General features: G+C 44.8%; 1 protein-coding gene across 5 annotated transcripts in view; it reads left to right on the top strand.

The window, feature by feature from the left end:
• CNIH3 (cornichon family AMPA receptor auxiliary protein 3) overlaps positions 1-12,950 on the top strand; it is a 268,679-nt gene that overhangs the window by 141,426 nt on the left and 114,303 nt on the right. For 2 of the 5 annotated variants that reach the window (XM_068541767.1, XM_068541765.1), the window contains exon 1: positions 7,538-7,618. The exons of the other annotated variants lie outside the window; for them this stretch is intronic. In XM_068541767.1, coding sequence (XP_068397868.1) covers positions 7,538-7,618 — 81 coding nt within the window. Of the gene's footprint in view, positions 1-7,537; positions 7,619-12,950 lie in introns of those variants that run through there. 5 annotated transcript variants of the gene reach the window in all.

Below are 12,950 nucleotides of genomic sequence, written 5' to 3'. Positions count from 1 at the left end.
CAAACGACAGCAAAAAAAAAAAAATGTGTTAGTGAGAATGTGGAGAAAGGGGAACCCTCATACACTGTTGGTGGGAATGTAAATTGGTGCAGCCAATATTGAAAACAGTATAGAGGTTCCTTCAAAAATTAAAAATAAAACTACCATAAGATCCAACAATTCCACTTCTGGATATTTACATCAAGAAAATGAAACCACTAATTTGAAAAGATATATGCACCCCTGTATTCTTTGCAGCATTATTTACAATAGCCAAGATATGGAAGCAACCTAAGTGTCCATCAACAGATGAATGGAAAAAGAAGATGTGACATATATATATATACATATATATATGATATATATATATATATACACACAATGGAACACTTCTCAGCCATAAAAAGAACAAAATTTTGCCATTTGTGACAACATGGACAGACAGACTTAGGGGTTATTATGCTAAGTGAAATAAGTCAGACAAAGGCAAATACTGTACGATATCACTTATATGTGGAATCTGAAAAACAAAACTAACAAACATGAAAACAAAACAGAAACGGACTCATAGATACAGAGAACAAACTGGTGGTTGCCAGAGGGCAGGGTGTTGGGGGATGTTGGGTGAAATCGATGAAGGGGATTAAGAGATACAAGCTTCCAGTTATAAAATAACAAGTCAGGGTGATGTATATACAGCACAGGGAATGTAGTCAATAATATCAAAATAACTTTGGTGACAGATGGTTACTAGACATCATGGTGATCAATTCACAGTGTATATAATTGTTGAATCATCGTGTTGTACACCTGAAAATAATATCATATTGTATGTCAACTATACTTCAATAAAATTTTTTTCTAAATTCTTTTTGCATTACAGCATTACAAACTGTTCATTGATATCAAAAATTCTTTCAGTTTTAGCCTCAGTTCCCAGATCATCACAGATATTATTTAATTCTCTTTGTTTATTTGATGTATGGTATTGTTGTGGACTGAACTGTGTCCCCCACTAATTCATATGTTGAAGCCGTAACCCCCAATGTTTGGAGATCGGGACTATAAGGAGGTAATGAAAATTAAGTGAGGTCATAATGGTGGGTCCTTAATCCGATAGGAGTGGTGTCCTTATAAGAAGAGGAAGAGACACAGATTCCTTTCCCTCTTCCTCTCCCTCCCCATCTGTGTGTGCACAGAAGAAAGGTCATGTTAAGACTTAGTGAGAGGGTGATCATCTGCAAGCCAGAGAGAGAGCTCTCACCAGAAACTAAACTTTCCAGTACTTTGATCTTGAACCTCTAGCTTCCAGAACTGTGAGAAAATAAATTTCTGTTGTTTAAGCCACCCAGTCTCTGATATTTTGTTATGGAAGCTGGAGCAGACTAATACAATAATAAATACAAAGCTTCAAGAAAAAAATTTACAGTGAATTATTGACTTTACATCTTTCATTGCATCATCCAGGGGTAACTGAATACAGTGACTCAGTGCCAAATTAAAAGCATTTAAAAACATTTCTAAAATTTTGGCTGAAATACCAGACTTTCTCCCTAACATACAGGCACTAGCACTGTCTGAACAAAGAGTTGCCATGAAAATATATCTCATTGACACCATTTTTCTTAAACACTGACAATAAAGTTTGGTCATTATTTCAAGTATTATTCCTTCCAACTCCACAAGATCAACAAAATTTAAAATTTCTCATTTTAAAATAAATTTTTAATATGCTTTTATATGAAACAGTTGAAGGTTCATAGAAAGTGAATATTTTACTCTTTTGATTTATAACTTTTAAAATAAGTTGTTTTCTCATTTCAGTAGATATATGTTTTCCAACAAGTGGCAACATAAATCTAGAATGTAATGTATTCTTATATAGGTACTATCCTTTTTAAAATGGCTATTGAATATTTCATGTTTGGAAATGCTTGATTGTGTTTAAGCCCATGCTAGCTAGTGTTGACCTTTTAAAAGATACTTTCTTAATATTTTTAATCATTTAATCAACATTTTGCTAAACTTAGAAGATTTTGTTCTTTCAAATACGTTATTGTGTGAAACTGATCTTTTGATTGTTTTTCTCATTGATAATTACAATTTTCTTTTATTGAACCATGAGCTTTGGCAAAATGTGATTGCCACTCTGATGAATATCTAAATCTTTTAACAGTCAACTCAGAGCACCATTTGCATCCCATATTTACATCCCTAGCACTGATGAGACACTTATATTTTTGTTAAAATAATCTAATTATTTTGCATTAAAGAAATAAAAAGTATTGTGTGAATTTGCACTGATTCTTGCACAGTGTAAAAATGTTCAGGTTGTTTGGATTTCCACACAGTAAGTATTCTAGGCTATACTTCATTATTAATATTGCTTGTTCTTTGCAGACTCAGAAGATTGAGTTGTATGATATTTAAATGGAACATTAATAAATGTATCCATGTTGATTTTCTCTTTATTCTGTGAGTTTTTAATATTTTATTTATAAATTCTTAAGTTTATAAATATCGAAACACTACATTTACCACTTACACAAGCATTACAATGCACAAATACAACTAAAGTAACAACTATTTAGAATCAGTGGCAACCACATGATTTCAGTACAGTGATAAACCAGGATGTCAATAGCATGGTGTGCTCTGTGATAAATAAGCATCCGAGAGGCCCGTTTATCAATGATCCTTGTGACATCCTATGACAACTGGCCCAAATGAATGAGTTTAATTTAGAATTTTTAATTATTTATTAATTTTCCTGTTTGCTGCAGCAACTGTAATACTACTTACCAACTGGAACAGAAATCTTTCAAGAGTATCACAATCACTGCAGTTATACCAGTGAGGGAATAGGAAGTTCAGGGCTGGTGGGGTGGCCCAGTTATGATGTCAATGGTATTTCCTCCCTCTGTCTTTTTGGCTTCTCCATTCTTTTTTTTTTTTTTTAGGACTTGTAAATTTTAAGTAGGAAAAGAATAACTTAAGGTAATTTGCATGCATTTACTCATTCATTCAGCATATACCCATTATACAAAACATTGTGCTATGTGCAAGGGATATTTAAAGAACCAGGTTCTGACCTCAAGGAGCTAACAGTGTATAAAAGAGATACATGAGTAAACATATTAAAATATGGTGATGACAATTCCTCTTTTTTTCCCTTACTTCCAACATGCAATTTTCCTCTAAATCTGACACATACCTTGAATTCTTCCTCTTCTCTCCATCTTGGCTTCTCCATTCTTAATGTGTTGATTTCCTTCTCATGATCACAAGATGGCTGGTGTGCCTCCAGGCATCAGGTTTGCATTCCAGGTAAAAAGAAGTATATATCTCACAGGTTCAAGCTGTGTCACATGGCCACTGCTACCTGCACAGTGGCTAGGAAAAAAATCAAGTAATTGGCTTTTCAATGTCTACAGTAGCTGAAACAATGTAGGTTGGTAGGATATTATCATTTATAAGAAATATATCAATATATTTGGTCATTCAAATGTCCACCATCTTAGCTCACTGCTCCCAAAACCCCTGAAATGTCCTGAGCAATAAGAGCAGTGGGAGCATCTTCTGTGATAATATTTGGTTTCTTGTCCTCAGTTCCTGAAATCACTTCAGAGCCAGAAAGGTGAAATGGTGTCTCGTTATTCATAACAAGCCCCTTTCCACCACAACTGGGTTTATGTTAATGGCGTGACTTTTGGAAAGCACATAAGGATGGGGGCTAGTTGTACAGGGAATCAACCATGAATAGAGGGTTGGAACTTTTAGCCCCACTCCCTGATTTCTGGGAAGGGGAGAGGGGATGGAGGTTGACTCTGTTACCAATGATTTAATCCATCATGCTTGTGTAATGAAGCCTCCACAACAGTCTAAGAGGACAAGATTTGGAGAGCTTCCAGGTTGCTGAACCAGAACCCATCGCTGTAGGTGGTGCATCCCAAACTCCTTGGGGACAGATGTTCCTGTGTTCAGGACCCTTTTAGATTTTGTCCTATGTATCTCTTGATCTGGCTGTTCATTCGTATCCTTTAATATCCTTTGTAATAAACTGGTAATCTAGCATGTAAACTAGATTGCTAAGTACTGTGAACCATTCTAGCAAATTAATCAAATCCAAGGAAGGGGTCATTGGAACCTCCAAATCAATAGCCAGCCAGCAGAAGCACAGGTAACAACCTGGTCTTGTGACTGGCATGTGAATTGGAGGACTGCCTTATGAGACTGAGCCCTTAACTTGTAGAATGTGATACTATCTCCAGGTAGACAGTGTCAGAATTGAGTTGAATTGTAGGTCACCAGCTGGCTTCTGAGGGTTGCTTGGTGATGTGGGAAAATCCTCCACATTGGAATTGGGTGCAGAACACTTTAGTTGGTCACTCAACATCTGTTTCTAATCACTTTATTCCTTGTCTTCCTACACTGTGTCATAGCCACTATTTTTTTTTTTTTTTAAAGACACTGCCTTGTGAAAGAGTTATTACCTCAGCAATTAGACTGGGAACCTTGTGGATCCCTAACAATGCCCACAACATATGGGTACTAAACAACAGTTGTTGAATAAATAGTAACCGCCTGGGGTTCTTATTTTCTGAAATTCTACCACTGCAGTCACCTTTACTGAGATACCATTCTATAACCAATAAAACTAAATAAAGCATGGCTGGGGAAAGGGCAAGGAAAATAGAGGCTGTGATATGGATGGAGACTTGAAAGTCAGAGTGGTAGGATAATGAAATTTTCTTTTGATGTAGAGACTTCTGATTCTGGTAATGCTGGGCTAGATAATTCAGACCAATCCTCCAACTGAACACAATTTTAAAAGCTGGATGAAATATAAAAACGTCTTCTTAAAAGCACCAAAGACTCAACAAGGGAGTAAGAAATTACTGGGGTCGAGTTCTGAGAGTGGTTGGGAATCTAGAAACATCAGCCTAGCACTTGGGGTCAATTTTGCCCTAGAGGCCTTTGCTGATCTAGAAGAGGTGGCTGAGAGGCTGCTTTTGGTGCTTTGCAGGGTGGGAGCAAAAGTCAGAGTCCAAGGACCACCGAGACTTGGGACTTGAAAACCCGCTTGCTTTGGCTTGGGATCCAAAAGGACTGTTGCATGTGAATAAGAGTGAACCAGAAAAAAACCAGCCCTCACACAGACCACAGTCAATGGGTAGCCCACAAATCTCAATCCCTGAAATTGAATTGAGGTAATTCTAGAGTGTTCATTTCCCCTAGACACTTGGTAAATGAAGTAGAAAATTTTCTTTGGAGAAAGATAACATCATCTTAGACCTCAAATTTCCACAAGAACTTTTCAAAACAATGTTTGTCATACAATAAAAAAATTACTAGACAGATGAGGTGCTAGGACTCCGTAAGCAAGAACCAGCAGAAACAAATGACAACAGATCAGCCTTAAAGGGACTCCAAATATTGAATGGTCAAATTTCCCTTTGAGATTATCGTATCGTTTTGGTGTTACAGAAATTTATGCAGTATAATTACAACAATTAAAAGAAATAATTGATATCAAGTAAAAAGCAAAAATAGAGCTAGAAAGAAATATACCAACCACTTTCGTGTTAGTGGTGTCTGAGGGTGGTAAATTATAGCGTTTGCTTCATCTTTTTCCGTCTCTGTATTTCCAAATTTTCCTTAATGAAACTTGGAGACATACTTAGGTGAAAGATAAAGTGGCAAAAAATATAACACAGAGCAGGGCTGAATTCACAGGTGTGCAACCTCTACAGTTGCGGGGCGTGGGGCGGGGGGGAGTCCTGTACTCAGAAGGGCCTCAACCCTGCTTTAAAACTCTGCCGGTTGCTATCTTGAAATTCTTAATATATATATCAATGCATTTAAACAAGAAGCCCCACACTTTCATTTTGCGCTTGGCGGTGCAAAGTATGTAGACCCAGAGGCAATTAAACGTTGACCCTTATGCAGATAAGAAAACCGAGATTTAAAGAGGTTTAGAAAGTTGCACTTAGAACGGAGTCTGACTGCAAAACCACATGCTCTTGACACTTCCACTAGACCAACACCAATACACACAGTCACTGCTGCTGCCTCTCCGGCCCACAACGGTCCGCAAAGTCTAGTTTCCTCATTCCCAAGGTCAGACGGCGGGGGAGGGTGGAGGCGGCGAGTGAAAGACGCTCATGGAGAATTTTTCAGGGATGCGCTGCAAACGCAGCCCGGAGCATTAAATCCACAGCTTGGGAAAACCCACCCGAACAACCCTGGGTTCCAAGAGCTTGTCCCGTGTCCCCAACCAACACGAGTCCAGGCCCCTCGGCGCCACATTTCCCACTCCCGAGCAAGTGGCGAGATGCAGGAGCGGCTCCTGCAGCCTTTAGGTACGAGGTACACACATACCCTTCCGCAGCTTCCCGCCTCCTCCAGACGCATGTGTTTAAAGAGTCCCTGCTCCTCCTCACCCCGCCCCACCTCGGCGCGGCCGTCCTGCCCCGCCTACGCCGCTGGCTTCAAGTTTCCTCGGAGAGGCCGGCTCGCGCAACCGCAGCGGCGGTGGCGACCGGGATCCTGGCTGCGCTTGGCCGCCCACCTTTCCCCAGTCTCCGCCCGCCGGGGAGAGCGTGCTCGGCGGAGCCGGAGCCGAGGGTGGGGCGCCGAGAGGGAGGGGATCCCCGGCTGCGCGTCTTCAGTTCTCGCAGGGGCACAGGCGGCGGCAGCAGCAGGTGGAGCGAGCTTCCGCGGCGAGCAGCTCTTGGCCTGAGATCCACTCCAGCTGCCCGGGCGGGAGCAGGCCCGCTGGGCTGGAGCCCGTGCCCGGCCCGGTCCACCCCCTAGTTTCCGGGGCACTTGTATTATCGAGGCCGGTGGGCCGGGGGCCGCAGCAGAGGCCGGGGCCGGGCGCGCCCAAGAGCGCAGGGCAGCCCTGGAAGCCGCGTCCGGGGCGCAGGACCAAGGGAACCTGGCTCTTCCCGGCTACCTAAAGACCTGTTCTCCGGGGAAGGAGCCGCTGCCGGCTCTAGGACTTGGGAGCAGCTCGGCGTCCGCCCGGGCACCTCGCTGGACGCTCTCGGTTGGCGCCTGGCTGGCGCGGGAGAGTCCCGAGCGGCGCTCTCGGCTCTCCTGTGCGGCTTAGGCGCGGAAGGCAGGGGGCTCTTCCCTGGGATTCCGGGGCCACGGGAGCTGTTCACGCGGTCCTCCGTGGAGTCTTCGCAACCCTCGCCGTGTTGTCTCGCGAAGCTCGCTGGTTGACGCCAATCTGCAGGAGTTCTCTACTGATTTGGTTTCTTCCTCGATTTGGGGACAGTTCCCGCCAACGACGCCCGACGCACCTATTTTCGCTAACAAGCTGGAGTCCCGGGTCGCCCGAGCCTGCGGGAATCCTGTCCCTGTTCGCGGACTCTCAAGGCTCTTTCCGCTTGTCTTACCTCCTCCTAGCCACTGGCCTCGAGGGGAGGGTGCAGACCTGGCTCTTTTTTGCCCCCCTTTTGAGGGAGTGCGGTCCTTGAGGGGGACATCGGCCTCCTAGGCGCTGCTTTGTGTGTGGTGGGGTTGGAGTGCGGACGGTCCCCGGCCGGCCATGGCCTTCACTTTCGCTGCTTTCTGCTACATGCTGTCGCTGGTGCTGTGCGCTGCGCTCATCTTTTTCGCCATCTGGCACGTGAGTAACCTGCAGCGGCTTCTAACTCTTCTCTTTCGCCCCCTAACGCGCCCCTGGCCACCTCCTTCCCCAGGTTCCCGAAGATGCCACCTCACTTTATCCACATTGCGAGTGTGGACGGATGGGAGGCCGGCTGCGGCGCACCCGAGGTTAGACCCTCTGCCGCTCCGTTGTCCCGGGGCGGGAGACGGTTCGCGGCAATCCTGAGGCCGGGAGCGCCTTCGGTGCCCTGGCTACTGGCTGTAGGCGGAGGGACCGCCGGTTTCCGGGGCAGAGCACCCTTGCCAGGGCCTGGCCTTGTGTCCCAGACCCCGGGGATTAGCGTCCACAGCCCCATCTACCCCCTTACTTCCCCGGCCCCCTCCTCTGCTGCCCGCGGGAGGCGAAGGAGAAGTGCCACCATCGGCCCGGCAATTAGTCAAGTAACTGTAACAACTAAACATTTAAAATGTCAGCATCTGTGGTGGGTTGCATTTAGACATGATTGGAGACAAAGTGGAGACACGACGGGAGCGCCTTGTAAGAGGAAGTAGGGAGAGGCCGGGCCCGGGGAGCAGAGTGGACGGTAACCAGGTGATGGGGGTCGGCAAGGAAGGCTGCGGGCGGCGAGGACGAGAGAAAAGCGAGGAGGAGGCAAGGGAGACTGGGGAAAGACGGGCGTGAGTGAGGCTGTGCAGGGTGGTCACGTAGAGAGAGGCGGAGGAGGGCGAGTTTCCTCCTTTGCCTTCCTGGGGTACGAAACAACCGAGTCCCGAAAGACTTTGCAGGTGGCACATCTCCGCTTGGTCAGGTCCGCAGCGTCTCCAGGGGGCACAAACTTGCGTGCTGCCCTTCCTGGGGCTACACCAGGTTGAGGGCAGTCGTGGTGAGTCCTGGTTCTGCAGGTGTGGTGTGGGAATAGTGGACAGAGTGCTTCTGAACAGAAGGAGGAAGAGAGGGAGAGAGGAGTGAGGAATGCTGGTTCTCTCATAAAGGCAGCACAACATTGGCCAAGTCAGTTGAACTCCTAGAACTTGGTCCTCTGAGGTTGTTTAAGCTCCCTGGCCTCACCCTCAGAAGTTTGGTGGGAAGAATGGTTAAGGTCACATGTCTTCCTGCCCAGCAAGTCAGGTGGCAGGGAAGGGTCCCAAGATGAAATTCTGGAGGCATGGTGCTGGTGAGCCTCAGAGAGCACGCATGCAGTGGGCGATGACCCGGAATGAAGACCAGAAGAAAACTGCGTGGTGGGTGAGATGCCGGTGTTTTGTACAAATGGTTTCTAGAGTGAGAGGGTTTATCTTAAAATAGAACTAAGCAGCTCGAGCAGCTCCTGTTACAAGGCTCTCTGACAGGGAGGAGCGGGAACCCCGGGAGGAGGAAGACTTCTAATTGTGTCACCTTAGGGAAGACGCTTAGGGAAGACATCTCAAAAGTGAGAAAGTTGACCTGGATGATCTCCAAGCCTCCCCTGAGGTCTAAGATGGTGTAAGTCTGTGAATCAGTTGCCTTAGGAATCTGGGGGTGAGAGAGAAGGAATTCAGACATGGGAATTTCGGGACTGATCAAAAATCCTGCGAGTGAGGAGTGATGGGATTTTGCACCGTCTCTTCCTCTGCACGGGAAGGCTGGGTCTAATCTACAGTGGAGAACTGAGACTTGAAGTTGTTGACAGTTGTTAAGGGAAAACAAAACTTTTCCTAACTTAGAATGAACAGGGGGTGCAGAATAGATCATGCCCAAACAGTGCAGCAGACCTCTACTAGTGTGTTTGAAAGGAGCTTTCTGTGCTTCTTTGGATTTGGTGAGGTGTTTGCAATGTAGAAGGCTAACTACCTCTCTTTCTCAGAAATACTTCATTTGCTGTTTCTTTATGTTTTTGCCTTGGCCAGAGAGTGGCAGGTACCAGAGAGCTCCATCAAACTGTCAGGCTTGGAGTTCTCTGAATTAGCCCTTGAAGCCAAGCAGGTAACCAGAAAGAATAATTTTCTCTCACTCGGGAAGATAATAAATAATTCAAGAGCCGGTTAATTAAAGGGATGGTTTGTGCAGCTGGTTGACTAATAGACATTGGACTCAAAATCAGGCATTGCTGTGATCCCATGTTGGCCTCCACTCTTCAGGTTTCCAGCACTCACCCCCTTGTCTAGGGGTAGCTGAATGCAGTCAGATACCAAGTCTGGGTCAGGTCCTGACCTCATTCCTGACCTGGCAAGATTCCAGTTTCTAATGATGAAAAGAATTTGTGCTCTTTGAATTCAAATTATGGTAACAACTCCTAAGTCTCAGCCCCTTTTCCTTTCCTAGTCTTTTCTGTCTCCCTCTGTCCAAATCAAACATCCCAGAGCTCTACTGCATTGCTTTGGTTGCTGAACATTGAAAGGGGAAATCTGAGACACATGGACACAATCTGTGTACACATTGTATGTGTGGGTGTTGGTTATAGGCGTGTAATTATTTTAACCAAAATTTATGTTAGTCTGTGTTAGACTCTGTGTTTGCTTTCTTTTCAGCTTATATTCCTTGTATATTTCTTGATCTGGTGAACCATATTGATTGCTTACTCTACATTGACATCCCAAATAGTGAATTGGGCACTTAACCGTATATAGCAGTTAAAAGACCCACCCCACTGCCATGTCTGGGTTGTAAGATAAGAGGTTAGCACTTTTTCTTATTTAATGGTACACACCTACTTAGGGATAGTAAGAGTAGTTACTATTTATTGAGTGTCTGTAGTAGGCCAGTCTTAGGCATTTACAGAGGACCCCTCAGATGTACCTCCAACTGTTTACCTGCCTCTTCTTCCCACTGGAGGTCTGGAAACAAGGATGGATGTGGCTGGCTGTAGCACAACATTTCTTTCCAGTCTTGTTTTTTACTTTGAAAATTTATCTGCATTTGTTTTCAAATGAGAAGATTTCAAATTACCAATTTATTTTATATGAGCCACAGTCTTTAAGTACATTTGTCACATTTGGAAGATGCAGAATAAAACCGAGGGTTTTGGTTTTTTGTTGTGTGTGTGTGTGGCTTTTCATACCATCAGGCACATGGCTCCTTACTGCCCAGGCAGCCTTTTCATCCTCACAGCTAACATTTTACAGATGAAGAAACTGTATCAGAGAGGTTATGAAACTTGCCCAAGGTTGCACAGCTGGTATGTATTAGATCTGAGATTTTAGCTGAGTCTGAGACTCTTATGCCCGTGTCCTTTTTTGTAACCCTAGTCACTGCCTTTGGATTGTTTAACTTTGATAATAGTGAATAATGTTTCTATTCAAAGGATTACCTTTTTCTGTATAAATGAAATATTTGGAGTTGGAATTTCTGATTGGAGTTGAAACAAGAAGATGACACCAAACGTACTATATATCCTTTTTAAAAAGAGGAAATTCTATTTCATTTTTTAAAAAATTATTTTTCTGCTTATAAAATTCTACAGGTTCATTGCCCCAAATTTTGAAAGTACGGGGACATAGTAAAGGAACAAAATCACTACTAATCTTATCATCCAGAAGAGATTTGGGTGTCTCTTTTTCCAAATATTGTGTATGCGTGTATCTTAAAAAATTGCATACTGGATGTTTAGAAGGAAAAAAAAAAAGTGTTCTAAAGGGTTTCAGATGTGAAGCGATACCTGCTTCCAGCCAATATAAAATGAACAGTGTTTATTAGAAAGAGCCCTCTCAGCTCCAGCTTGGTTAAGCCTGTTTGCAGACTGTCTCTTTTATATAAAGACAGACGAAACCATTCTTTGGAAAGATCAAAGATTCATACCAGTTATCTCAGGTTAAAAAAATATATTTTTTTTATATCTAGAGTCACTTTTTAAAACTCTGAGTTTTGACAGCATACAAATAAAATTAATTCCCAATAATATTTCGTTGGATTCCCGGCAGCATTTGCTACTGGAGAGTTTTAACGGGGCCCTGACAGATGATAAGTAGTACGTACTGAGGGACAGTTTTGCTAGGTGCAATGTCTTTATGGTTGATCCTTTCGGCCAGTTCCAGCCTGTCAGAGATTCAGTCATAGGGAACTGAGTAAACCTCTCAGTTTCTCAGATTATCCATCTGGAAACAAAAAATGGGTTTACAGAAAATGATAGGATGCCTGGGGTTGACGATAGCCTGTCCCTTGAGGACCCTACTTTGGCCTATTCACATGATGCTGAGCTCTTAGCCATGTCTTACCTGGTCTCCACTTTGTGTTCTGTCTGAGGCATCCCCATACCCCCCCGCCCCGTACCCGGTATCTCACTTTGAGATGTGGCGTTTGCACCTCCTGCCTCCCTGATTCCCCTCCTCTCTGGTGCCTCCACCTCGTTCTCCATGGCCTCATAGCTAGCACGGGAGGATACTCCACGAGAGCAGGGACCCTTTCTGCCCACCATGCTTTCTCCGGAGGCTGGAACTGTGCCTGTGCCTGCCATGTAGAAGGGGCTCGGTAAATCCTCATACAACTTAATGATGAGGCTGGCAAATATTCTTAATTTGGCGTAGAAAGAGAGGCAAACAGGAGACATTCTTACATGTGCTAAAATACAGCCAAAATATAAAACACTAGAAGAGATATCTAAACCAAGATTAAGCTTTTAGACTCTCATAGAGCCACCAACATTTCTGTGCGAAGCGTCGGAGGCATTAAACGACTTGGTTGGGACAATCCCTGCTACAGGGCACGGGGATTACAGACTAAGGGTGGGATCTCAGGATATCTCGTGGGACAATGTCCACATCAGTTTGGGGTTGGGGGGGCCTGTCATGGAGCGGTGTCTACCTACCCCTGCCGTCAGTCTCCCACTCTTCCCGTCTCACAGCCCCAACTCCATAGGTAGACTCTATTGCCTCCCGGAAATGTGCATTTTATTCCTCTTTCCAAAAGGAAAGACTTCTACCCTCTTGGATCTAAATTCTGCACAGTTTTTTTCAGTCTCGCTCACATCTCACCATCATCAACTCTGCTCACTCCAAGCCTCCCACAGACTCCCGAGACAGCTCACGTGGCTCCCTTGCTCTTGTGCACGCATGACCTTGCATGAGTACGCACTTTCACATGTGTGTGCCTGGGCTCGCTATGTGCAGGAGAAGCAGATGGAGGGCAGGGCCCTTACCTGTCCACGTTATGCGTTTGCAGAACTTAGGAGGACACAGTGACCACGTGGGGAGCGCGTGGCTGGTGGTTCTCAAGACTGGCCGTGGGAGGAGGAGTGAACATCCCATCTTTGGTAGCCTCGTTTGGCTTGGGAACTCAGAACTCACCCTTCAAAGAAAAGAGGGAGCCTGTGCTCTGGGCTGTGGGAGCAGTGCCTGGGAACTGGCCCGGCTGGGTGGCTGGCTGTCCGGCTGGGTGC

This window comes from Eschrichtius robustus, chromosome 3 (genome assembly GCF_028021215.1).
Source record: "Eschrichtius robustus isolate mEscRob2 chromosome 3, mEscRob2.pri, whole genome shotgun sequence".
Lineage (NCBI taxonomy): Eukaryota > Metazoa > Chordata > Mammalia > Artiodactyla > Eschrichtiidae > Eschrichtius > Eschrichtius robustus.
The sequence above is the reverse complement of the archived record's forward strand: the minus strand, read 5'-3'. Positions and strand labels throughout refer to the sequence as shown.